This window comes from Solea solea, chromosome 12, assembly GCF_958295425.1.
Source record: "Solea solea chromosome 12, fSolSol10.1, whole genome shotgun sequence".
Lineage (NCBI taxonomy): Eukaryota > Metazoa > Chordata > Actinopteri > Pleuronectiformes > Soleidae > Solea > Solea solea.
The window spans coordinates 2,032,596-2,057,001 of record NC_081145.1 but is presented as its reverse complement, the minus strand read 5'-3'; the positions used below and the strand labels follow the sequence as shown (position 1 = coordinate 2,057,001).

The 24,406-nt window shown below is 40.1% G+C and overlaps 2 protein-coding genes and 1 long non-coding RNA gene across 3 annotated transcripts in view; all 3 read right to left on the bottom strand.

Moving 5' to 3' along the window:
• Positions 1 to 392: 392 nt before the first annotated feature.
• On the bottom strand, positions 393 to 930 carry LOC131470681 (uncharacterized). The gene is made up of 3 exons (XR_009241912.1): positions 897 to 930; positions 653 to 694; positions 393 to 434 (listed from the first exon to the last, which is right to left on the bottom strand). It is a non-coding gene; the product is annotated as an uncharacterized LOC131470681 (long non-coding RNA).
• Positions 931 to 1,020: 90 nt separating this feature from the next.
• Positions 1,021 to 3,523, bottom strand: LOC131469960 (uncharacterized). Its single transcript, XM_058645432.1, has 8 exons — positions 2,856 to 3,523; positions 2,501 to 2,770; positions 2,263 to 2,356; positions 2,029 to 2,096; positions 1,590 to 1,820; positions 1,439 to 1,480; positions 1,203 to 1,322; positions 1,021 to 1,083 (listed from the first exon to the last, which is right to left on the bottom strand). Exons 1-8 carry the CDS (start codon positions 3,009 to 3,011, stop codon positions 1,021 to 1,023), a joined length of 1,044 nt encoding a protein of 347 aa, XP_058501415.1. The 5' UTR covers positions 3,012 to 3,523.
• The window catches only part of LOC131469959 (uncharacterized), a 34,691-nt gene continuing 13,350 nt past the window's right edge, over positions 3,066 to 24,406 (bottom strand). The window contains exon 16 of the mRNA XM_058645430.1: positions 3,066 to 3,229. Within this exon, the coding sequence (XP_058501413.1) occupies positions 3,066 to 3,229 (164 nt within the window). The remainder of the gene's footprint in view (positions 3,230 to 24,406) is intronic.

Here is a 24,406-nt window from a genome sequence, read left to right as displayed (position 1 = left end):
ATGTATCAGTCCACCCAAAAGAAATGGAACCCTCACTGTCTGTATCAGAGACCACTATGATCTCCTCTTCACCTGAACTAACAGACCCAGCATCAAACGTTACCGGCAAAGTATCAACATTAGCAGCAACCTTACTTTGGATGAGGTCTGGGGAGCTGTGCATAGGGGGACAGTCTTCAATGGTCACAGGTGATGGTCCACTCATCACCTCCACAACATCTGCAGCTGCAACCTGCTACAAAACACACTGAATGTTAGACTCACCATGACTTCACAATAACTTCATCACTATGTTACAGCTGCCACAATGTTTGAGCACTATCAACACTAACTAAATTCTTTATAAAATCATAATCTAAATAATGACAAACCTGCTGAGAAGTACACCTCTTCTTGAAGACAATGCGTCTGCGGGGACGCTCCACAGGGACCTCCTGATGAAAAAAAAAAAAAAAAATCTTGTTACACATTGTAACACAGCTGTATCTGTACATTTATAACAGCCCGGACTTGTGATACTTTTCAGGGAATCAAATATTGGAAAATTCAACATTTGCATATGCAAGTCAATCTTGACCATCAACTACTAATATAAACAGTGACATTTGTTTAACAGAATACATTTATATACATTCACACAATCTGCCCTTACCTCCACAGCCTTGGGCACTCCAGGCCAATCCCCCACCTCCACCTGAGACAAAAACAAAAAAGAACACAGCAAACACATTAACTGCATGCTCTTCCACAATTTACTGCCCAACACCAGAAATAAAATGTAACACGCTCAACCAGCTGGTTCCCACAGCCCTTCCAATTTACAGTATGAATAAAATAACAAGGTGTTGCATAATCCATTCATAAAATTATACAACTTTCACACAATGTGCATTTACCGACACAGCCTTGGGAAGTTCAGGCCACTCCTCCACCTTGACCTTAGAAAAAAAAACAGCAAACAAATTACTTCCATGTTCTTACACAATTTACTGCCAAACACTAGAAAACAAATACAACGTCTCAAACCTTCTGTTTCCCACAGCTCTTCTTTGAAGCAAAAGGGCTCCTAGGACGCTTGACCCCCTAAAAGAATAATAACAAAATGCTTAAATTGCAACAACTTCAAATAATGACATCAGTCTTGACAGTTCATTTTTCCAAATTGAATCATTGGCTAATAAACACTCTTGCATGCACATTACCGTTGGTCCCTTGGCAGAAGTACTGGGCTCCTTCTGATCAAGATTGCCCGGACGGACACTGTCCATCATCTCCAACATTGGTGGGCTGAACCACACAGGAGTGAGAGGGATGTAACAATCCTTGTGAGACAAAAAAGAAAGAATTTTAGTCACAACTTCCGTTGAGAAAACATACAGATAGATACATCAATCAATAAACATAGATATCAAAAGGTGAATTAAAAAACAAAACATACCCTGAGCTGAACCTTCCCTCCCTTAGGGGGCGAGCTGCTCCCCTGTAATGAAAAATATAATTTTATACATGTACATTTTGACCATTTGTGCAGTGAATTGCTTGGAAATGTTTCTGTTTCTCCTAAAACACAAAGTGTGCAACTCATTTACCGTCCTGCGTGGTTCAACCACCTTCCAATCCAATGGGTTGTGCAACGGACGTGGAGAGCGGGCCTCTCCAACCACAACCAACCTCGGAGCCAGACGAGGAGCAGGAGCAGGAACAGCTGGCAACATGCTACGCGACTCCTCCTGTGCAACAGCCATCGCTAGCTCCAGACTGGATTTGTCGCATAGCAATGTCACCAGCGTCCTCATCCCAGATCCATCACTCAGGTGCACCTGCAAAAATATGAGATCAAACTCAAATTAACAGCACTGTCAATACTGTTGCTAATCTGCAAAACAAACTTTGTCTGATCAACTTATTAATAATGATGATAATAATAATAACACATTTCATTTATACAGTGCTTTAACAAACTCTGAAAAAAAAAATAGTATATATGTAAAGGTAAGAAAGGACAATAAACAAATAATTTCCACTTACCCCATCCCAACTCCACAGGTCACGCTGGCTGAGAGGAAAGAACTCTGCAATAGAGTAGTACCTCACACCTAAACAAACAAATATAATGTTTGTTTAAATAAAATAAAATCTGTTTGCATCATATTAATTTAAAAACATTCTGAATGTGACAGAAATGATCTTTCTCCATATGCCATAAAAGCCAATGACACGTACAACTTGAATTAGACTGAACTAAATATTTTTGGTCCATACCCTTGCGTGCAGCCACACGGTGAAACTCCTGGCGAAAAAGTTCCTGCAAGTCCTGATCCACGTTCCGGCGCGGAGGGAAGTCCAGGACAAACAACTATAACAACACATAACATTATTTAAAAACAAGCAATATAATAATCACAAACATGCATTGAAATAAAAAGAAATTATCTACAACAGCCTATAAAGCCACATTAATTATGATTGGAAAGACGTGAACATATTAAAATAATCTTGCCTTCGGCCACCGAGACAAGGCACTGGTGAGAAGCTCCTCAAAGTCCACTGCAGCCTGATCCAAAGTCCCCTTAGTCAAGTTGTTGCTGGGCGCAAGAACACAAACAAGGTCAGGTGTCCTGGGAAGGACTGCACTCACCATCTCAGTCCTCAGGTCCTTGGCGTCAGCCCCTGGCGTTGACATGAGACCAAAAGAAAGCTGCTTGTGCGAAATCTTCACATGGCCATCAACAATGGCGCGCAGGTGGGAATCACCGACAAAAAGAACAAACTATAACAATAGAAAAGATTTATTTAAGAACATTAATAACTACGCCTCACATAAATAATTATGTTTGTAAATTCAAAATCAATACCTTCTTGTCAGGTGACTCGGCTGGGATGATCATCTTGTGACTCCTGCCAGTCAGGGGTGAAACTGGCCAGGTGCTCACACGGTGGCGACGACCAGTACCATGACCTAGATAAAAAGACAAAACATTAAAATAGAAGAACACATCACCCAAATACATTGTGCACGTACAAAATACATTAAAGACACTGACCACATGCACTCTCCAAAGAATTTAAAGAAAACAGGTGAACACATACGTGAGGGACCACGTGTTGGTGGTGGGAAGCAAGTGGTGGGGACCAGAGGCACAGATGCCACCACTGCTGCCAGGCGTTCCTCCATGCTCTTCTTGGCCGCGATGGAACGGTTGTGCTTCTTCAGGCGAGGCATCTTCACCTAACCAATAGAAATACAAAAACTCACACAGAAACAGTAAAATATATACCAGAAAACAGTTGTATTAAATGAACGAAATAATTTAAACCAATTCCTGTTCCTCTGTAACTTTGTGACGTCCCTGGAAATTCAATCCACTGTAAAAAAAACAAAAAAACACATACAATTGTAAAAAGCACAATTACAACATCACTCCCTTTACTCCCTTTTGTGAGATTCCCATACAAGCACTCAAACACACAGTTACAGACTGTTACACTTCCAGCATGTTGTTATTGTTCCTCATAATATGATCATAACTGTGTTGGATTACTATGTCAAGTGTACTTTAATAATAATTTATGGTTATAAAGCTTAGTATAAATATAGGACTTAATAACAATTACTTTTAACTGGCTACTGCCTAGGTGCAGTACCCAGAGTGAGTGTTTCCAGGGATTCCAAAATGTTTTTCTCATGCTGTAATAAGCCACTGTGTGTTTTCAGAACGTTATGTGACTACATTATTATTAGCTAGGTAACTCAGTATTGTTGTTTTAAAAAGCAAATGTTACACATATCCAAACCTGTATTCAATCAGAAGCTCGTATTATAAGCTGTAAGGGGAGCAATATGAATAACAAACCAGCCTGATGTGCAGGTCAATTGCTAAGCTGTTAAGGTCCTTAAGCATAATTGGTCAAGGTAAAGGGAACAATGACAAAGCTGATGTGCTTTAATAATGTGCGAATGACGCAGCTTTGTCTATGAAGCATTGACTGTGATGCTAATAATTTGGTAACTCCCTGAACACATCATCCTCATTCAGTTCAACAAGCGGAACCTATCTCTACACACACCATTTAAAGGTAGACAAGCTTTGTCTACTTTTGAGGCAATTCCCAACACTTACCTGACACCCCCCCCAAACACAGTCAGTACAGTTTTGCGAAATTCTCACACAAACAATCAAACAACCACAGTCCCACACTGTATCACCTTGTACACGTTCTTATTGTTCCTAATAATATGATCATGAATCTGCTGGTTTACTGTACCAACTGTACTTACTAATTTACAGCCATAATATACTATTTTTAATAAACTTAGTATAAATTTAGGACTAAACAACAGTTACAGCCAGAGTGAGTGTTTTCACACATACTGGTGGTATACAGTAATATGTTGTTTTGATTTCTGGTCGTTGTTTTCACCCTGATCCACAAACACCACAGCACTGGCAGAACTTCATGTTTCCAGGACAACTAACCCGGAAAAAACACACGTGACATCATGATTACATGACCACCGATTGTCAAAATAAGTTTCAGACGTAATGCTACGCCTTAAAAACAGATTGTCACCCACGAGATCCTCGCTCGTGGGCTATGGAAAAGTCTACAGCTGTGGAATGGAATAACTAGTTCTTTTGGTGTGTGACTGTGGTGGACTCAAATGAAACTTGGGCATGATGATGGGTAACATCACTGCCCCTGCCCAAGGGCTATGCTCTATGCAGAGCATAAAATACATCCATGCGACACCGCAAAAATATTGTTCAAACATAAAAACTGAAACAAAAACCGACAAAAACACACATCCCACAAACGGTATTTGTGATACAAATAATGAGACTTATATAAATTACTCCCATCTGCTTTGAACCGTGTATAAAGACAAACTGCATCTAACATGTTAACCATTTCTAAAGCCATGCTAGATGCAAACAAAGACAAGGTCACCGGAAAGCAAAAACAGTGATTACATTCTTTTAAATTAATCTATTCATTGGCATCGTTCTCTCTGGCCATGTAAACAAAGAGCTATTTGAACTGATATGCCAACAGCACTTACCTAAAATTATCCGCTGGTTCTGCTGATGAAGTCCAGGACACACAAAGAAGAAAGACCTTTTAACCGTTAAAGAGACTTTGAAAAAGATGAAATTCGCTCAAGTGCAGTCCACTGAAAGCCAAGGCCAAGTAGAACCACGTGCTGTGTAGAAACTACACAACTGAAGGGCACTGTCCTAACAGAGCTGAGTTTTACCTGACAGACGTGGTTATAGACGAATCACAGACAAGTTAGGGGAAAAGAGGCGTGGTTTAAAATGCACCAATCAAAAACTGGTTATAAGAATTGAACACAAGTGTAAGTCATTTCCAGTCTGTAGCATTTATTGTCATGACTTTTTTTCCTCCAAATGTGAAAATAAGAAAATCATTTTCCAATTCCTTTACTTTAGCATGGTTTTCATTTGTGACCGGCCAAAACAAAACCAGTAACTACTTGATGATCAGACTCCTATGGTTATCTATAAAACAAAACAAACTATACTCATTCTCACTTCATTGCTTAATATTTGTATATTGTTTCCATTTCCAGATTGTCTACTTGATTATTGTATTATTTTATTTAATATTTTATTTCATTCCATCTCATTGCCTATTTACCTGTTTATTTATATCCTTATCTTATGCCTTGTTTCCACTGCTGTATAACTATTTTTCTTTGCATGGAGCATTTAGACGACAAAAAAAAATTCACCCAAGGAAAATAAAGTGTTCTGATTCTGATTGGCCCACAAAAAGTTGGGGTTTTATCATGCTGGACACTGTATTTAATAGTCCACTGTGCGTTTCGAAACATTATGGCTACATTATTATTAGCAAGCTCAGTATTGTTGTTTTAAAACAAGGTTACACACATTGAAACTTGTGTTCAGTCAGAACACTGCATTACAACCTGTAACAGGAGCATGTGAGCATCTGCTGTTCATATGAATAACAAACCAACCTGATGTGCAGGGCGGCTCACAGGTAAAGGGAACAATGGCAAAGCTGATGTGCTTGAATAATGTGTGAAAAACACAGCTTTGTATATAAAGCATTGACTGTGATGCTAATGATTCAGAAACTCTCTGAACACATCATCCTCAATCAGCTCATTCAGCAACAGACTGAACCAGCACACCAACAATGACACACTTTAATGTATTTTTTATGATATTAGAAATGTGTATCTAAATTTGATCCTTCTAACTATGATTATACTACATATCTTGTTTCCCATTTTTATGACAAATATACTCATGTTTTATTTCACTTTAGTTTTTTCTCTGAAAATCCTCTGGGGTCTCTTCATAGAACCATTGGGATCCCAAGACCGTCAGGACGAACAAGGTTAGGTGAAGGGTGCCAATGGTGAGGGGTTAAGATTGTGTGTTGTAGGCGTTGGTGGCAGATATTGACGCCGTCAGAACAAAGGTAGGGGGATGACATCTTTGAAATAGTCAAATGTGACTCGCGTAGCGACGTGGACGCACGGACACTCGCGAGCCCTCAAGCTCGAACCCGTTCATTACCGCTTGCGGTACTAGTTATTATTATTATTCCTCTAAATGAATCGCCTTTTTGAGGCCTTTCCCATACACGAAAACTCACCAATTTTTGCAAGTGCATCAAACCTGGTGTAAATTTACGTCTGAAAGTAGTTCGGGCACAGTGCGTACAAAATTGGAAGAGGGCGGGGCTTACGAAAATGAAAAACAGCTTTCATCAGGCCGATTTTTCTCGTGTTTCACGTACATGCACGAAAGTTGGTACACATGTTAAGCATGTCAGGACGGTCCAAAAATGTCGTGCTGGCGCCGCTGTAAGTCCTACAGGAAGGCCGCCATCTTGGGTTGAACAGCCATTTTTGGCCTATTTTGGCCATTACGCACCATCGGTATTTGAACGAACTTGTCCCAGAGCTTACATGGGATCACGTTCAAACTTGGTGAGGTCACTGTGGACAAGTTGAGGATCTGAAGTTCCTGAAAACTTTTTAATAAGTATCATGGCGTACGAGAAAGTGGGCGTCAAAGTTGGTGAAAATTCACGATTTTCGCCACACGCAACAAAACTCTTATAACTTTGCGATAGAAGGTTTGATCTTAACCAAACTTGTGGCGATAGATGATGGGCCCTTGCTGAAGAGGCCTATGCAAAAACTGTCACGTTTGTAAACATCGCCTCCTGGTGGTGGCAGAAAATCTAAAAAAAAAAGTTACTTTTACAATTTCGGGAATAACTTTTACAGAAATGATTGTATCAAACTCAAAATTGGTTAAAAGATTCTAAACACAAGGTAGACAATGCGTGCTCAATATGATGGCGTATCGTTACATGATGTTGCAATGGTAATGATGCAAAGTCGGATTTTTGCGACAAAAAAACAAACTGCTACCACTTTGCGAATCCTAGTCCAATCTGAACCAAACTTGCTAGGATTGATGATACGCCGGCCCTGAAGACACCTATATGAAAATATTCACTTTCAAAAACAGCACCCCCTGGTGACGGAGACAATATGACCTCTGGTATTTGAATGAATTAATCCTAGAGTTCTTGTGCGATCACCTTTAAACTTGGTCAGGTCACTGTGAACCAGTTGAGGAACTTAAGTTATCAAAAGTTTTTTAAAATGTCTCATGGTGTACGAGATAGGGGGCGCCAAAGTGGGTGTAAATTCCTATTTTTCACAACAAAAAGCGAAACTCTAATAACTTTGCGATGGAAGATCCAATCCCAACCAAACTTCCTATGATTGATAATGGGTAGTTGCTGAAGGCGACTATATTGCCGAAAACAATACATTTTGAAAACAGCGCCTCCTGGTGGTGGTAGAAAATACAAAAAAAAAAAAACTGTCACAACTTTGCCAATCCTGGTCCAATCTGAACCAAACTTGCTAGGATTGTTGATAGTCTGGCCCTGAACAAACCTATGTGAAAATATTTCAAGTCAAAATCAGCGCCCCCTGGTGAAAGTGGACGGGCCAAAAACCTGCTCCACCCCCTAAAACTTGTGGTCCTGAGGAGCACGTTTAATGTACATGCACGAAACTTGGTACACGTGTTCCTTAGGTCGGGCCGGTCAAAAAAGTCAGCGTAGCCTATGCTCTAAAACTAACAGGAAAGCCGCCATCTTGGATTGAAAGTAAATGCTTTGCTGATTTTGGCCATTTCACACCAATGATATTTGAACAGATTTGTCCTAGATCTTTCATGGGATCACCTTCAAACTTGGTGAGGTCACTTTGGACAAGTTGAGGATCCAAAGGTATCAAAATCTTTTCAATAGGTATTATGGCGTAAGAGTAAGGGGCCGGCAAAGTTGGTGAACATTTTAATGTTTCGCCACAGGCAACAAAACTCTTATAACTTTGCGATAGAAGGTCACATCCCAACCAAATTACCTAGGGTTGAATATGGACCATTGCTGAAGAAGTGTGTGAAAAAAACGTAAATTTTGAGCACAGTGCCTCCTTGTGGTAACAGAAAATCCAAAAAATTAACATTTCGGTAATAACTTTTACAGAGTTAATCGTATCAAACTCAAAAATTGGGTTAACATTCAAAACACATGTTCGATGATGCGTGCCTAATATGATAACAAATCGTTCAACGGTGTTGCCACAGCAACACTGCAAAGTCAGATATTTGTGACAAAATACAAACTGCTACAACTTTACGAATCCAAGTCCGATCTGAACCAAACTTGCTTGAATTGATGATAGTCTGGCCCTGAAGACGCCTATATGAAAATATTCACTTTCAAAAACAGCGCCCCCTGGTGACAATAGACACTATGACACCTGATATTTGAATGAACAAATCCTAGAGTTTTTGTGCGATCACCTTGAAAATTGGTGAGGTCACTGTGAACAAGTTGCCGAGCATAAGTTCCTGAAAGCTTTTTAAAATGTCGCTCGGTGTACGAGATAGGGGGCGCCAAAGTTGGCGTTCATTCATATTTCTCACAACAAAAGGCAAAACTCTTACAACCCGTAAAACTTGTCCTCCTGAGGAGCACGTTGAATGTACATGCATGAAACTTGGTACTCACGCGTTCCTTAGGTCCAGACGGTCAAAAAAGTCAGCGTAGCCGAAGCTCTAAAACGAACAGGAAAGCCGCCATCTTGGATTGAAAGTAAATTTTTTGGAGATTTTGGCCATTTCGCATCAATGGTATGTGAACGCACTTGTCATAGAGCTTTAATGGGATCACCTTCAAACTTTGTGAGGTCACTGTGGACAAGTTGAGGATCCAAAGGTATCAAAATCTTTTCATTAAGTATCACGGCGAACAAGAAGAAGGGCGGCAAAGTTGGCGAAAATCACGATTCCTCGCAACACACATCAATTTCTTATAACTTTGCCATGGAAGGTCAGATATTGACCAAACTAGTGACAATCGATGATGGGCCCTTGCTAAAGATGTCTATGCAAAAATTGTAAATTTTGAAAACATCGCCTCCTGGTGGTAACAGAAAATACAACACATGTCACAATTTCAATCACAATTTCGCATATAACTTTTACAGAATTTATTGTAGCAAACTCAAGATAGGTGAAAAAATTTAAAACACATGGTAGATGATGTGTGCATAATATGATAACAAATCCTTCAACGGAGTGGCCATGTCAACACTGCAAAGGTTTTACTCAAAACTCTTATAACTTTGCGATAGAAGGTCCTTTTCCAACCAAATGTGCTAGGGGTTCAAGATGGACCATGGCTGACGAAGTCTATGCAAAAACTGTACATTTTAAAAACAGCGCCTCCTGGTAGTAACAGAAAATACAACAAATTCACAATTCCCTTATAACTTTTACAGACTTCTTTGTATCATACTCAAAATTTATGAAAAAAAACAAAACACATTGTAGATGATGCGTGCCTAATATGAGAAGAAATCGTTTAACGTGTTGCCTGGCAAAAATGCAAAGGATTACCTAAACTGAGCGATTCAATTATGCAATACCATTTTTCGCCACATGATGGAGGCATTTGCCTACAAATCTATCAAATCTAACATTTACAGTTTCTCATGCTGTTTTAACAGGGATTGGTGTATCCACTTGAAACTTGATATGTGAGACCTCAGACCCGTCAGGAACATGTCTATAAAGCAGTAATGCCAAAGTCAAATACACGGGGGGCAAAAATAAAAAAAAGTGGAGGGCTGGGCTGGTTCATTGTTTATTAAAACTTGCAATTATTGCACATATTGAACCAATACCAATACCAATACCACAGCCTATATTGCACTTAATCATTAAATTAAATTAAATTAAATTAAATTAAATTAAATTAAATTAAATTAAATTAAATTAAATTAAATTAAGCAAAACATAAATAAAATCAGTTGCAATATTTTCTCAAGGCTCTTTCAGTAACAAATTGAAAACATTTTTCCTTCTTTTTAACAGGTAAACAGCAAAATGTTATTTTCCTTCAAAGCTCAATGGCAAGATAAATGCAAAAATGAAACAGCATGTGTTACAAAACAAATCAGTGTGCTGCTCTGATCCTCACCAATGTCTGTCTAATAAAATTAGAAGTTAGTGCAAACTTGAAAAAGTGCAAAACAGTTACATGTTTCATAGTGCCTTCTTAAGTTATATTCTTTCATAACGACACACTGTCTCCACACACAAGACACACAGGCTTTCCATTTACTTCGGTGAACATTATTCTGCCTCCCACCTGTCTTGAAACCCCATGTTTTCAGCGTCTACCTTTCTATTTGCCTATTTGGGGGAGAGGGAGATGAAAATTGACGGCGATGTTTAGTCCTCCACTGTGACTGTGATGCTGTTCATGAAGGATGACACGGGATCGCGCTCGCTTGCGGGCACTCGCAGTGCATCTTGGGATTTGTAGTATGATGGTGCTGAGGGCACATAATACTGAAAGCCGGTTTTAATAGTAATTAAATATCATCCCGCGAGCCAGAGATAACTCATTCACGGGCCTTGATTCTGACATATGTGCTGTACAGGATAACCTCCCTACAGGAAGTAGAACTCCCGAAACAGGAAGTCAAGTCTAACATTGTCCAATCTTCACAAAACTTGATATGTGAGTCAAAGGAACGTCCCTGAACTGAACACGTTTACGGACACACCTTTCACAAAACAGGAAGTCAGCCATTTTAAACAGGAAGTGCCCTCTAACTTAGCACATGGACGCTGAAAATAGTCCAAGCTGAAAATAACTACTACCGCAAGCAATTAATGAACGGAAGATGAGCTAGAGGACTCGCACGGCGACGTGGGCGCAGGGAAACCCGCGAGCCGTCAAGCTCGAACCCGTTGATTACCGCTTGCGGTACTAGTTAGGGTTCGAGCAACTTGGTTGCAAGAACCCTATTGTAATCGCTAGAGTTATTCTTCTTCTTCTTCTTCTTCTTCTTCTTCCGCCCGCCAAATGAATCGCGTTTTTGAGGCCCTGAACATGCCCCAAAACTCACCAATTTTTGCAACCGCATCAGACCTGGTGTAAATTTACGTTTATTAGTGTTTCGGGGAATGTGCGTTAAAAAATGAAAGTGGGCGGGGCAAATAACTGCTCCACCCCCTAAAACGCGTAGGCCTGAGAAGCACGTTTAATGCACATGCACGAAACTTGGTACACGCGTTCCTTAGGTCGGGACGGTCAAAAAAGTCAGCGTAGCCTATGCTCTAAAACGAACAGGAAAGCCGCCATCTTGGATTGAAAGTTCATTTTTTGTTGATTTTGGCCATTTTGCACCATCGGTATTTGAACGAACTTGTCCTAGAGCTTACATGGGATCACGTTCAAACTTGGTGAGGTCACTGTGGACAAGTTCAGGAGCTTACGATGCTTATGGTTAGTTCAAATGTCGCATGGCGTACGAGAAAGGGGCCGGCAAAGTTGATGAAAATTTAAATTTTTCGCCACAGGCAACAAAACTCTTATAACTTTGTGATAGAAGGTCACATCCCAACCAAATTACCTAGGGTTGATGATTGCCCATTGCTGAAGAAGTCTGTGAAAAAACCGTACATTTTTAGGACAGCGCCTCCTTGTGGTAACAGAAAATACAAAAAGTACACAATTTCGGTAATAACTTTTACATAGTTAATCGTATCAAACCCAAAATTTGTGAAAACAATCAAAACACATGATAGATGATGCGTGCTTAATATGATAACAAATCGTTCAACGGTGTTGCCATGGTAACACTGCAAAGTCAGATATTTGTGACAAAAAAACAAACTGCTACAACTTTGCGAATCTGAGTCCAATCTGAACCAAACTTGCTAGGATTGATGATAGTCCGCCCGTGAAGACGCCTATATGAAAATATTCACTTTCAAAAACAGCGCCTCCTGGTGACAGCAGACACTATGACACCTGATATTTGAATGAACTAGTCCTAGAGTTTTTGTGCGATCACCTTGAAAGTTGGTGAGGTCACTGTGAACAAGTTGCCGAGCATAAGTTCCTGAAAGCTTTTTAAAATGTCGCTCGGTGTACGAGATAGGGGGCGCCAAAGTTGGCGTTCATCAATATTTTTTACAACAAGTGGCGAAACTCTTACAACCCGTAAAACTTGTCCTCCTGAGGAGCACGTTGAATGTACATGCACAAAGCTTGGTACTCACGCGTTCCTTAGGTCCAGACGGTCAAAAAAGTCAGCGTAGCCAAACCTCTAAAGCGAACAGGAAAGCCGCCATCTTGGATTGAAAGTACATTTTTGGCAGATTTTGGCCATTTCGCACCAATGGTATGTGAACGCACTTGTCATAGAGCTTTAATGGGATCCCCTTCAAACTTTGTGAGGTCACTGTGGACAAGTTGAGGATCTAAAGATATTAAAAGTTTTTCAAAATGTCGCATGGTTTTTGAGATAGGGGGCGCCAAAGTTGGCGTTCATTCATATTCTTCACAACAAAAGGCAAAACTCTTATAACCCCTAACACTTGTCCTCCTGAGGAGCACGTTTAATGTACATGCACTAAACTTGGTACTCACGCGTTCCTTAGGTCGGGACGGTCAAAAAATTCAAAGCAGCCTAAGCTCTAAAACGAACAAGAAAGCCGCCATCTTGGATTGAAAGTACATTTTTAGCAGATTTTGGCCATTTCGCACCTATGGTATGTGAACGCACTTGTCATAGAGCTTTGATGGGATCACCTTCAAACTTTGTGAGGTCACTGTGGACAAGTTGAGGATCCAAAGGTATCAAAATCTTTTCATTAAGTATCATGGCGAACAAGAAGAAGGGCGGCAAAGTTGGCGAAAATCACGATTCATCGCAACACACAACAATCTCTTATAACTTTGCCATGGAAGGTCAGATATTAACCAAACTAGTGACAATCGATGATGGGCCCCTTGCTAAAGATGTTTATGCAAAAACTGTACATTTTGAAAACATCGCCTCCTGGTGGTAACAGAAAATACAACACATTTCACAATTTCAATCACAATTTCGCATATAACTTTTACAGAATTTATTGTAGCAAACTCAAGATAGGAGAAAAAATTTAAAACACGTGGTAGAAGATGTGTGCAGAATATGATAACAAATCCTTCAACGGTGTTGCCATGACAACACTGCAAAGGTTTCAGTCAAAACTCTTATAACTTTGCGATAGAAGGTCCTTTTCCAACCAAATGTGCTAGGGTCTCAAGATGGACCATGGCTGATGAAGTCTATGCAAAAACTGTACATTTTAAAAACAGCGCCTCCTGGTAGAAACAGAAAATACAACAAATTCACAATTCCCTTATAACTTTTACACACTTCTTCACATCATACTCAAAATTTGTGAACAAAAACAAAACACATTGTAGATGATGCGTGCCTAATATGAGAAGAAATTGTTTAAAGGTGTAGCCTGGCAAAAATGCAAAGGATTACCTAAACTGAGCGATTCAATTATGCAATACCATTTTTCGCCACATGATGGAGGCATTTGCCTACAAATCTATCAAATCTAACATTTACAGTTTCTCATGCTGTTCTAACAGGGATTGGTGTATCCACTTGAAACTTGATATGTGAGACCTCAGACCCGTCAGGAACATGTCTATAAAGCAGTAATGCCAAAGTCAAATACACGGGGGGCAAAAATAACAAAGGGGAGGGCTGGGCTGGTTCAATGTTTATTAAAACTTGCAATTATTGCACATATTGAACCAATACCAATACCAATACCACAGCCTATATTGCACTTAATCATTAAATTAAATTAAATTAAATTAAATTAAATTAAATTAAGAAACAGGAAGTAAAGTCTGACATTCTCCGATCCACACGAAACTTGTTATGTAAGTCAAGGTACCTTCCCTAAACACGTTTACGGACACGCCTTTCACCCAACAGGAAGACGGCCATTTTAAAAGGACACGCCTGACATTGCGCGGGGATGCAGCTGAAAATAACCAGTACCACAAGCGGTGAATGAGCGGAAGATGAGGAAGAGGACTCGCGCTGCGACGTGGACGCACGGGGACTCGCGAGCCGTCAAGCTCGAACCCGTCAATTACCGCTTGCGGTACTAGTTAGGGTTCGAGCAACTTGGTTGCGCAAGAACCCTATTGTAATCGCTAAGATTATTCTTATTCTTATTATTATTATTCCCATAAATGAATCGCGTTTTTGAGGCCTTTCCCATGCCCCAAAACTCACCAAATTTTGCAACCCCATCAGACCTGGTGTAAAATTACGTATATCAGTGTTTCAAGAAATGTGCGTCAAAAAATGGAAGAGGGCGGGGCTAAAAACTGACGCAAAAAACTTCTATTAGGTCATCTGCTCTTGGGTTTAACGTACATGAACGAAACTTGGCACACATGTTCATGAGGTGGGGACGGTCAAAAAAGTCGATGACAACTTCCCTGTGAATCCTACAGGAAGGCCGCCATCTTGGATTGCACGCCAAAACAGAGGCGATTTTGGCCATTTCACACCATCGGTATTTGAACGAACTTGTCCCAGAGCTTACATGGGATCACGTTCAAATTTGGTGAGGTCACTGTGGACAAGTTGAGGATCTAAAGTTCCTGAAAACTTTTTTATAAGTATCATGGCGTACGAGAAAGGGGGCGTCAAAGTTGGTGAAAATTTAAGATTTTCGCCACAGGCAACAAAACTCTTATAACTTTGCGATAGAAGGTCCGATCTTAACCAAACTTGTGGCGATAGATGATGGGCCCTTGCTGAAGAGGCCTATGCAAAAACTGTCAAGTTTGTAAACATCGCCTCCTGGTGGTGGCAGAAAATGAAAAAAAAAAATTACTTTTACAATTTCGGGAATAACTTTTACAGAGATTATCGTATCAAACTCAAAATTGGTAAAAATCCCCCTAAACACAAGGTAGATGATGCATGCTCAATATGATGGCGTAGAGTTACATGATGTTGCCATGGTAACGATGCGAAGTCGGATTTTTGCGACAAAAAAACAAACTGCTACCACTTTGCGAATCCTAGTCCAATCTGAACCAAACTTGCTAGGATTGATGATAGTCCGGCCCTGAAGACACCTATATGAAAATATTCACTTTCAAAAACAGCACCCCCTGGTGACGGAGACAATATGACCTCTGGTATTTGAATGAATTAATCCTAGAGTTCTTGTGCGATCACCTTTAAACTTGGTCAGGTCACTGTGAACCAGTTGAGGAACTTAAGTTATCAAAAGTTTTTTAAAATGTCTCATGGTGTACGAGATAGGGGGCGCCAAAGTGGGTGTAAATTCCTATTTTTCACTACAAAAAGCGAAACTCTTATAACTTTGCGATGGAAGATCCAATCCCAACCAAACTTCCTATGATTGATAATGGGTAGTTGCTAAAGGCGACTATATTGCCGAAAACAATAAATTTTGAAAACAGCGCCTCCTGGTGGTGGTAGAAAATACAAAAAAAAAGAAACTGTCACAACTTTGCCAATCCTGGTCCAATCTGAGCCAAACTTGCTAGGATTGTTGATAGTCTGGCCCTGAACAAACCTATGTGAAAATATTTCAAGTCAAAATCAGCGCCCCCTGGTGAAAGTGGATGGGCCAAAAACCTGCTCCACCCCCTAAAACTTGTGGTCCTGAGGAGCACGTTTAATGAACATGCACGAAACTTGGTACACGTGTTCCTTAGGTCGGGCCGGTCAAAAAAGTCAGCGTAGCCTATGCTCTAAAACTAACAGGAAAGCCGCCATCTTGGATTGAAAGTAAATGCTTTGCTGATTTTGGCCATTTCACACCAATGATATTTGAACAGATTTGTCCTAGATCTTTCATGGGATCACCTTCAAACTTGGTGAGGTCACATTGGACAAGTTGAGGATCCAAAGGTATCAAAATCTTTTCAATAGGTATTATGGCGTAAGAGTAAGGGGCCGGCAAAGTTGGTGAGAATTTTAATGTTTCGCCACAGGCAACAAAACTCTTATAACTTTGCGATAGAAGGTCACATCCCAACCAAATTACCTAGGGTTGATGATGGACCATTGCTGAAGAAGTCTGTGAAAAAAACGTAAATTTTGAGCACAGTGCCTCCTTGTGGTAACAAAATATACAAAAAAAAACAATTTCGGTAATAACTTTTATAGAGTTAATCGTATCAAACTCAAAATTTGGGAAAACATTTAAAACACATGTTCGATGATGCGTGCTTAATATGATAACAAATCGTTCAACGGTGTTGCCACAGCAACACTGCAAAGTCAGATATTTGTGACAAAAAACAAACTGCTACAACTTTACGAATCCGAGTCCGATCTGAACCAAACTTGCTTGGATTGATGATAGTCTGGCCCTGAAGACGCCTATATGAAAATATTCACTTTAAAAAACAGCGCCCCCTGGTGACAGCAGACACTATGACGCCTGGTATTTGAATGAACTCGTCCTAGAGCTTTTGTGCGATCACCTTTAAACTTTGTGAGGTCACTGTGGACAAGTTGAGGATCTAAAGTTATTAAAAGTTTTTCAAAATGTCGCATGGTTTTCGAGATAGGGGGCGCCAAAGTTGGCGTTCATTCATATTTCTCACAACAAAAGGCAAAACTCTTACAACCCGTAAAACTTGTCCTCCTGAGGATCACGTTGAATGTACATGCATGAAACTTGGTACTCACGCGTTCCTTAGGTCCAGACGGTCAAAAAAGTCAGCGTAGCCGAAGCTCTAAAACGAACAGGAAAGCCGCCATCTTGGATTGAAAGTACATTTTTGGCAGATTTTGGCCATTTCGCACCAATGGTATGTGAACGCACTTGTCATAGAGCTTTTATGGGATCACCTTCAAACTAGGTGAGGTCACTGTGGACAAGTTGAGGATCTAAAGTTATTAAAAGTTTTTCAAAATGTCGCATGGTTTTCGAGATAGGGGGCGCCAAAGTTGGTGTTCATTCATATTTTTCTCAACAAAAGGCAAAACTCTTATAACCCCAAAAACTTGTCCTCCTGAGGAGCACGTTGAATGTACATGCACTAAACCTGGTACTCACGCGTTCCTTAGGTCGGGACGGTCAAAAAATTCAAAGCAGCCTATGCTCTAAAACTAACAGGAAAGCCGCCATCTTGGATTGAAAGTAAATGTATTGCAGATTTTGGCCATTTCACACCAATGGTATGTGAACGCACTTGTCATAGAGCTTTAATGGGATCACCTTCAAACTTTGTGAGGTCACTGTGGACAAGTTGAGGATCCAAAGGTATCAAAATCTTTTCATTAAGTATCACGGCGAACAAGAAGAAGGGCGGCAAAGTTGGCGAAAATCACGATTCCTCGCAACACACATCAATTTCTTATAACTTTGCCATGGAAGGTCAGATATTGACCAAACTAGTGACAATCGATGATGGGCCCTTGCTAAAGATGTCTATGCAAAAACTGTAAATTTTGAAAACATCGCCTCTTGGTGGTGGCAAACACTAGGAAGTCTGGTATTTCGCAACACACAACAAACTCTTATAACTTTGCGATTGAAGGTCAGATCTTAACCAAATTTGTGATGATCGATGATGGGCTTTTGCTGAAGATGCCTATGCAAAAACTGTAAATTTGGAAACAGTGCCACCTCGTGGTAACAGAAAGTACAAGTTCACAATTTCCCTTATAACTTTAACAAATTTCATTGTATCAAACTCAAAATTTGGGAAAACATTCAAAACACATGGTAGATGATGCGTGCCTAATATGATAACAAATTGTTCAACAGTGTTGCAATGACAACACTGCAAAGTCAGATATTTGCGACAAAAAACAAACTGCTACCACTTTGCGAATGCTATTCCAATCTGAACCAAACTTGCTAGGATTGATGATAGTCAATCCCTGAAGATGCCTATATGAAAATATTCACTTTCAAAAACAGTGCCCCCTGTTGACGGCAGACAATATGACGTCTGGTATTTCGCTACAACAACAAACTCTTATAACTTTGCGATGGAAGGTCAGATCTTAACCAAACTAGTGACGATCGATGATGGGATCTTGCTGAAGATGCTTATGCAAAAACTGTACATTTTGAAAACAGCGCCTTCTGGTGGTAACAGAAAATACAAGTTCACAATTTCCCTTATAACTTTAACAAATTTCATTGTATCATACTCAAAATGAATGAAAACATGTAAAACACATGGTAGATGATGCTTGCTGAATATGATAACAAATCGTTCAATGGTGTTGACATAAGAACACTACACAGGATCCACTCTACTGAGTAGTTCGTCAGTGCAGTAACCTTTGTTCGCCACATGATGGAGGCATTTGCCTACAAATCTATCAAATCTAACATTTACAGTTTCTCATGCTGCTCTGAAAGGGAAAGATGGGGCAAAAGGTACTGCAAGAGGGGCCAAGGAAAAAAAAAACAGGGAAAATGGGAAGAGAGAAAAAGTAACAGAGGGAAAAAAGAGAAAATGCACCCTAAATTCTTATACCATCAGATGTTCTATCACAAAAATAACTAGTTATTTCTAAAATTCAGCTTCAATTCTGATACCATCAGTTGTTTTTCACAAAAATAACAACTTATAGACGAAATCACACTGTTAGACCTCAGACCTCAGACCCGCCCTGAACATGTCTGTAAAGGATGACCTCCTTACAGGAAGTACAACTCCCGAAACAGGAAGTAAAGTCTGACATTCTCCGATCCACACGAAACTTGTTCTGTAAGTCAAGGTACCTTCCCTAAACACGTTTACGGACACGCCTTTCACCCAACAGGAAGACGGCCATTTTAAAAGGACACACCTGACATTGCGCGGGGATGCAGCTGAAAATAACCAGTACCACAAGCGGTGAATGAACGGAAGATGAGGAAGAGGACTCGCGCTGCGACGTGGACGCACGGGGACTCGCGAGCCGTCAAGCTCGAACCCGTCAATTACCGCTTGCGGTACTAGTTCTTCTTATTAGGGTTCGAGCAACTGGTTGCAAGAACCCTATTGTAATCGCTAAGATTATTAGGGTTCGAGCAACTTGGTTGCAAGAACCCTATTGTAATCGCTAGAATTATTAGGGTTCGAGCAACTTGGTTGCAAGAACCCTATTGAAATCGTTAGAGTTATTCTTCTTCTTATTATTATTATTCCGCCTACCAAATGAATCGCCTTTTTGAGGCCCTGAACATGCCCCAAAACTCACCAATTTTTGCAAGCGCATCAGACCTGGTGTAAATTTACGTTTATTAGTGTTTCGGGGAATGTGCGTAAAAAAATGAAAGTGGGCGGGACAAATAACTGCTCCACCCCCTAAATATTGTGGGCCTGAGGAGCATGTTTAATGTACATGCACGAAACTTGGTACACGCGTTCCTTAGGTCGGGACGGTCAAAAAAGTCAGCGTAGCCTATGCTCTAAAACGAACAGGAAAGCCGCCATCTTGGATTGAAAGTTCATTTTTTGTTGATTTTGGCCATTTCGCACCATCGGTATTTGAACGAACTTGTCCTAGAGCTTACATGGGATCACATTCAAACTTGGTGAGGTCACTGTGGACAAGTTCAGGAGCTTACGATGCTTATGGTTAGTTCAAATGTCGCATGGCGTACGAGAAAGGGGCCGGCAAAGTTGATGAAAATTTAAATTTTTCGCCACAGGCAACAAAACTCTTATAACTTTGCGATAGAAGGTCACATCCCAACCAAATTACCTAGGGTTGATGATTGCCCATTGCTGAAGAAGTCTGTGAAAAAACCGTACATTTTTAGGACAGCGCCTCCTTGTGGTAACAGAAAATACAAAAAGTACACAATTTCGGTAATCACTTTTACATAGTTAATCGTATCAAACCCAAAATTTGTGAAAACAATCAAAACACATGATAGATGATGCGTGCTTAATATGATAACAAATCGTTCAACGGTGTTGCCATGGTAACACTGCAAAGTCAGATATTTGTGACAAAAAAACAAACTGCTACAACTTTGCGAATCTGAGTCCAATCTGAACCAAACTTGCTAGGATTGATGATAGTCCGCCCGTGAAGACGCCTATATGAAAATATTCACTTTCAAAAACAGCACCTCCTGGTGACAGCAGACACTATGACACCTGATATTTGAATGAACTAGTCCTAGAGTTTTTGTGCGATCACCTTGAAAGTTGGTGAGGTCACTGTGAACAAGTTGCCGAGCATAAGTTCCTGAAAGCTTTTTAAAATGTCGCTCGGTGTACGAGATAGGGGGCGCCAAAGTTGGTGTTCATCAATATTTTTTACAACAAGAGGCGAAACTCTTACAACCCGTAAAACTTGTCCTCCTGAGGAGCACGTTGAATGTACATGCACAAAGCTTGGTACTCACGCGTTCCTTAGGTCCAGACGGTCAAAAAAGTCAGCGTAGCCAAACCTCTAAAGCGAACAGGAAAGCCGCCATCTTGGATTGAATGTACATTTTTGGCAGATTTTGGCCATTTCGCACCAATGGTATGTGAACGCACTTGTCATAGAGCTTTAATGGGATCCCCTTCAAACTTTGTGAGGTCACTGTGGACAAGTTGAGGATCTAAAGATATTAAAAGTTTTTCAAAATGTCGCATGGTTTTTGAGATAGGGGGCGCCAAAGTTGGCGTTCATTCATATTCTTCACAACAAAAGGCAAAACTCTTATAACCCCTAACACTTGTCCTCCTGAGGAGCACGTTTAATGTACATGCACTAAACTTGGTACTCACGCGTTCCTTAGGTCAGGACGGTCAAAAAATTCAAAGCAGCCTAAGCTCTAAAACGAACAAGAAAGCCGCCATCTTGGATTGAAAGTACATTTTTAGCAGATTTTGGCCATTTCGCACCTATGGTATGTGAACGCACTTGTCATAGAGCTTTGATGGGATCACCTTCAAACTTTGTGAGGTCACTGTGGACAAGTTGAGGATCCAAAGGTATCAAAATCTTTTCATTAAGTATCATGGCGAACAAGAAGAAGGGCGGCAAAGTTGGCGAAAATCACGATTCATCGCAACACACAACAATCTCTTATAACTTTGCCATGGAAGGTCAGATATTAACCAAACTAGTGACAATCGATGATGGGCCCCTTGCTAAAGATGTCTATGCAAAAACTGTACATTTTGAAAACATCGCCTCCTGGTGGTAACAGAAAATACAACACATTTCACAATTTCAATCACAATTTCGCATATAACTTTTACAGAATTTATTGTAGCAAACTCAAGATAGGAGAAAAAATTTAAAACACATGGTAGATGATGTGTGCAGAATATGATAACAAATCCTTCAACGGTGTTGCCATGACAACACTGCAAAGGTTTCACTCAAAACTCTTATAACTTTGCGATAGAAGGTCCTTTTCCAACCAAATGTGCTAGGGTCTCAAGATGGACCATGGCTGATGAAGTCTATGCAAAAACTGTACATTTTAAAAACAGCGCCTCCTGGTAGAAACAGAAAATACAACAAATTCACAATTCCCTTATAACTTTTACACACTTCTTCACATCATACTCAAAATTTGTGAACAAAAACAAAACACATTGTAGATGATGCGTGCCTAATATGAGAAGAAATCGTTTAACGGTGTTGCCTGGCAAAAATGCAAAGGATTACCTAAACTGAGCGATTCAATTATGCAATACCATTTTTCGCCACATGATGGAGGCATTTGCCTACAAATCTATCAAATCTAACATTTACAGTTTCTCATGCTGTTCTAACAGGGATTGGTGTATCCACTTGAAACTTGATATGTGAGACCTCAGACCCGTCAGGAACATGTCTATAAAGCAGTAATGCCAAAGTCAAATACAAGGGGGGCAAAAATAAAAAAAGTGGAGGGCTGGGCTGGTTCAATGTTTATTAAAACTTGCAATTATTGCACATATTGAACCAATACCAATACCACAGCCTATATTGCACTTAATCATTAAATTAAATTAAGCAAAACATAAATAAAATCAGTTGCAATATTTCTCAAGGCTCTTAACAAATTGAAAACGTTTTTCCTTCTTCTTTTTTTTTAACAGGTAAACAGCAAAATGTAATTTTCCTTCAAAGCTCAATGGCAAGATAAATGCACAAATGAAACAGCATGCATTATAAGAACAAACAATGTGCTGCTCTGATCCTCACCAATGTCTGTCTTTTACAATGTCCGATCCGCACGAAACTTGATATGTGAGTCAAGGGACCTTCCATGAACACGTTTACGCACACGCTTTTCACCCAACAAGAAGTTGGCCATCTTAAACAGGAAGTGGCCTTTAACTGGGCTGTACATTGTCCTATCCCCACAAAACTTGATATGTGAGTCAAGGGACCTTCCATGAACACGTTTACGCACACGCTTTTCACCCAACAGGAAGTTGGCCATCTTAAACAGGAAGTGGCCTTTAACTGGGCTGTACATTGTCCTATCCCCACAGGACTTGATATGTGAGTCGAGGGACCTTCCCTGAACACGTTTACGGACACGCCTTTCACCCAACAGGAAGTTGGCCATTTTAAACAGGAAGTGCCCTTTTAACTGGGCTGTACAATGTCCGATCCGCACGAAACTTGATATGTGAGTCAAGGGAACTACCCTGAACACGTTTATGGACACGCCTTTCACCCAACAGGAAGTTGGCCATTTTAAACAGGAAGTGCCCTTTTAACTGGGCTGTACAATGTCCGATCCGCACAAAACTTGATATGTGAGTCAAGGGAACTACCCTGAACACGTTTATGGACACGCCTTTCACCCAACAGGAAGTTGGCCATTTTAAACAGGAAGCGCCCTTTTAACTGGGCTGTACAATGTCCCATCCGCACGAAACTTGATATGTGAGTCAAGGGACCGTCCATGAACACGTTTACGGACACACCTTCTACCCAACAGGAAGTCGGCCATTTTAAACAGGAAGTGCCCTTTTAACTGGGCTGTACAATGTCCGATACGCACGAAACTTGATATTTGAGTCAAGGGACCTTCCCTGAACACGTTTACGGACATGCCTTCCACCCAACAGGAAGTAGGTCATTTTAAACAGGAAGTGCCCTTTAATTTGGCCATACATTGTCCAATTAGCACCAAATTTGATATGTGACACCTCAGACCCACCCTGAACATGTCTGTAAAAACGTGACCACTCCACAGGAAGTGGACACACCTGAAACAGAAAGTAAAGTCTAACATTGTCTGATGTGCACCAAACTTGATATGTGAGTCAAATATTCATTTACATACACAGCGCCACCTGGTTGCTGGAAATAAAAATACATTTCATACCTTCTCATGTGTCAAAACAGGAATTGTTGTATTCACCTAACATGTGACATGCAAGACCACAGAACATGTCTTCAAAACACATGGAATAGGAAAATGAATGTTCAAAACAGGAAATAATATGCTTTGATGATGGCAAAATATAACTTTGCCATCATCATCTGTGTTCTTGGTTGCACCTCTGGATTAATTGTCATTATGTATATTTATATATAACAAGTAAACAAATATAGAAAATGCCTAAAATAATCTGTGTATTGTGGAGAACCAAATTCACTCAATTTGTACTTGTAGTGCCAAACAAAGGTCACAGCTCCACCTGCTGGTGACATAGAGCATATCCATTGTAAGTGATTTAAATTGAATGTGACGCACTTTCAAACTTTGATCAATTTGTTTGACATGACTAATTCTGCACAACCTATGTGAATCACCATATTTTTCTTGGTGACATTGAGGAAAAACTTTATAACCATTTTAAATTGAATGGGATTTATTACTTCAGTCTTCAGTACATTTGACAGACTATACAAAACTCATGTAAAATAATATAACATCCTTAATAGTATTCATAATTATGCCATAACAATAAAAATACACATTAAGACAAGATTAAAACTGCGGTTTTACATGACATTTGGAAAAAACTACAGGACAGTGAA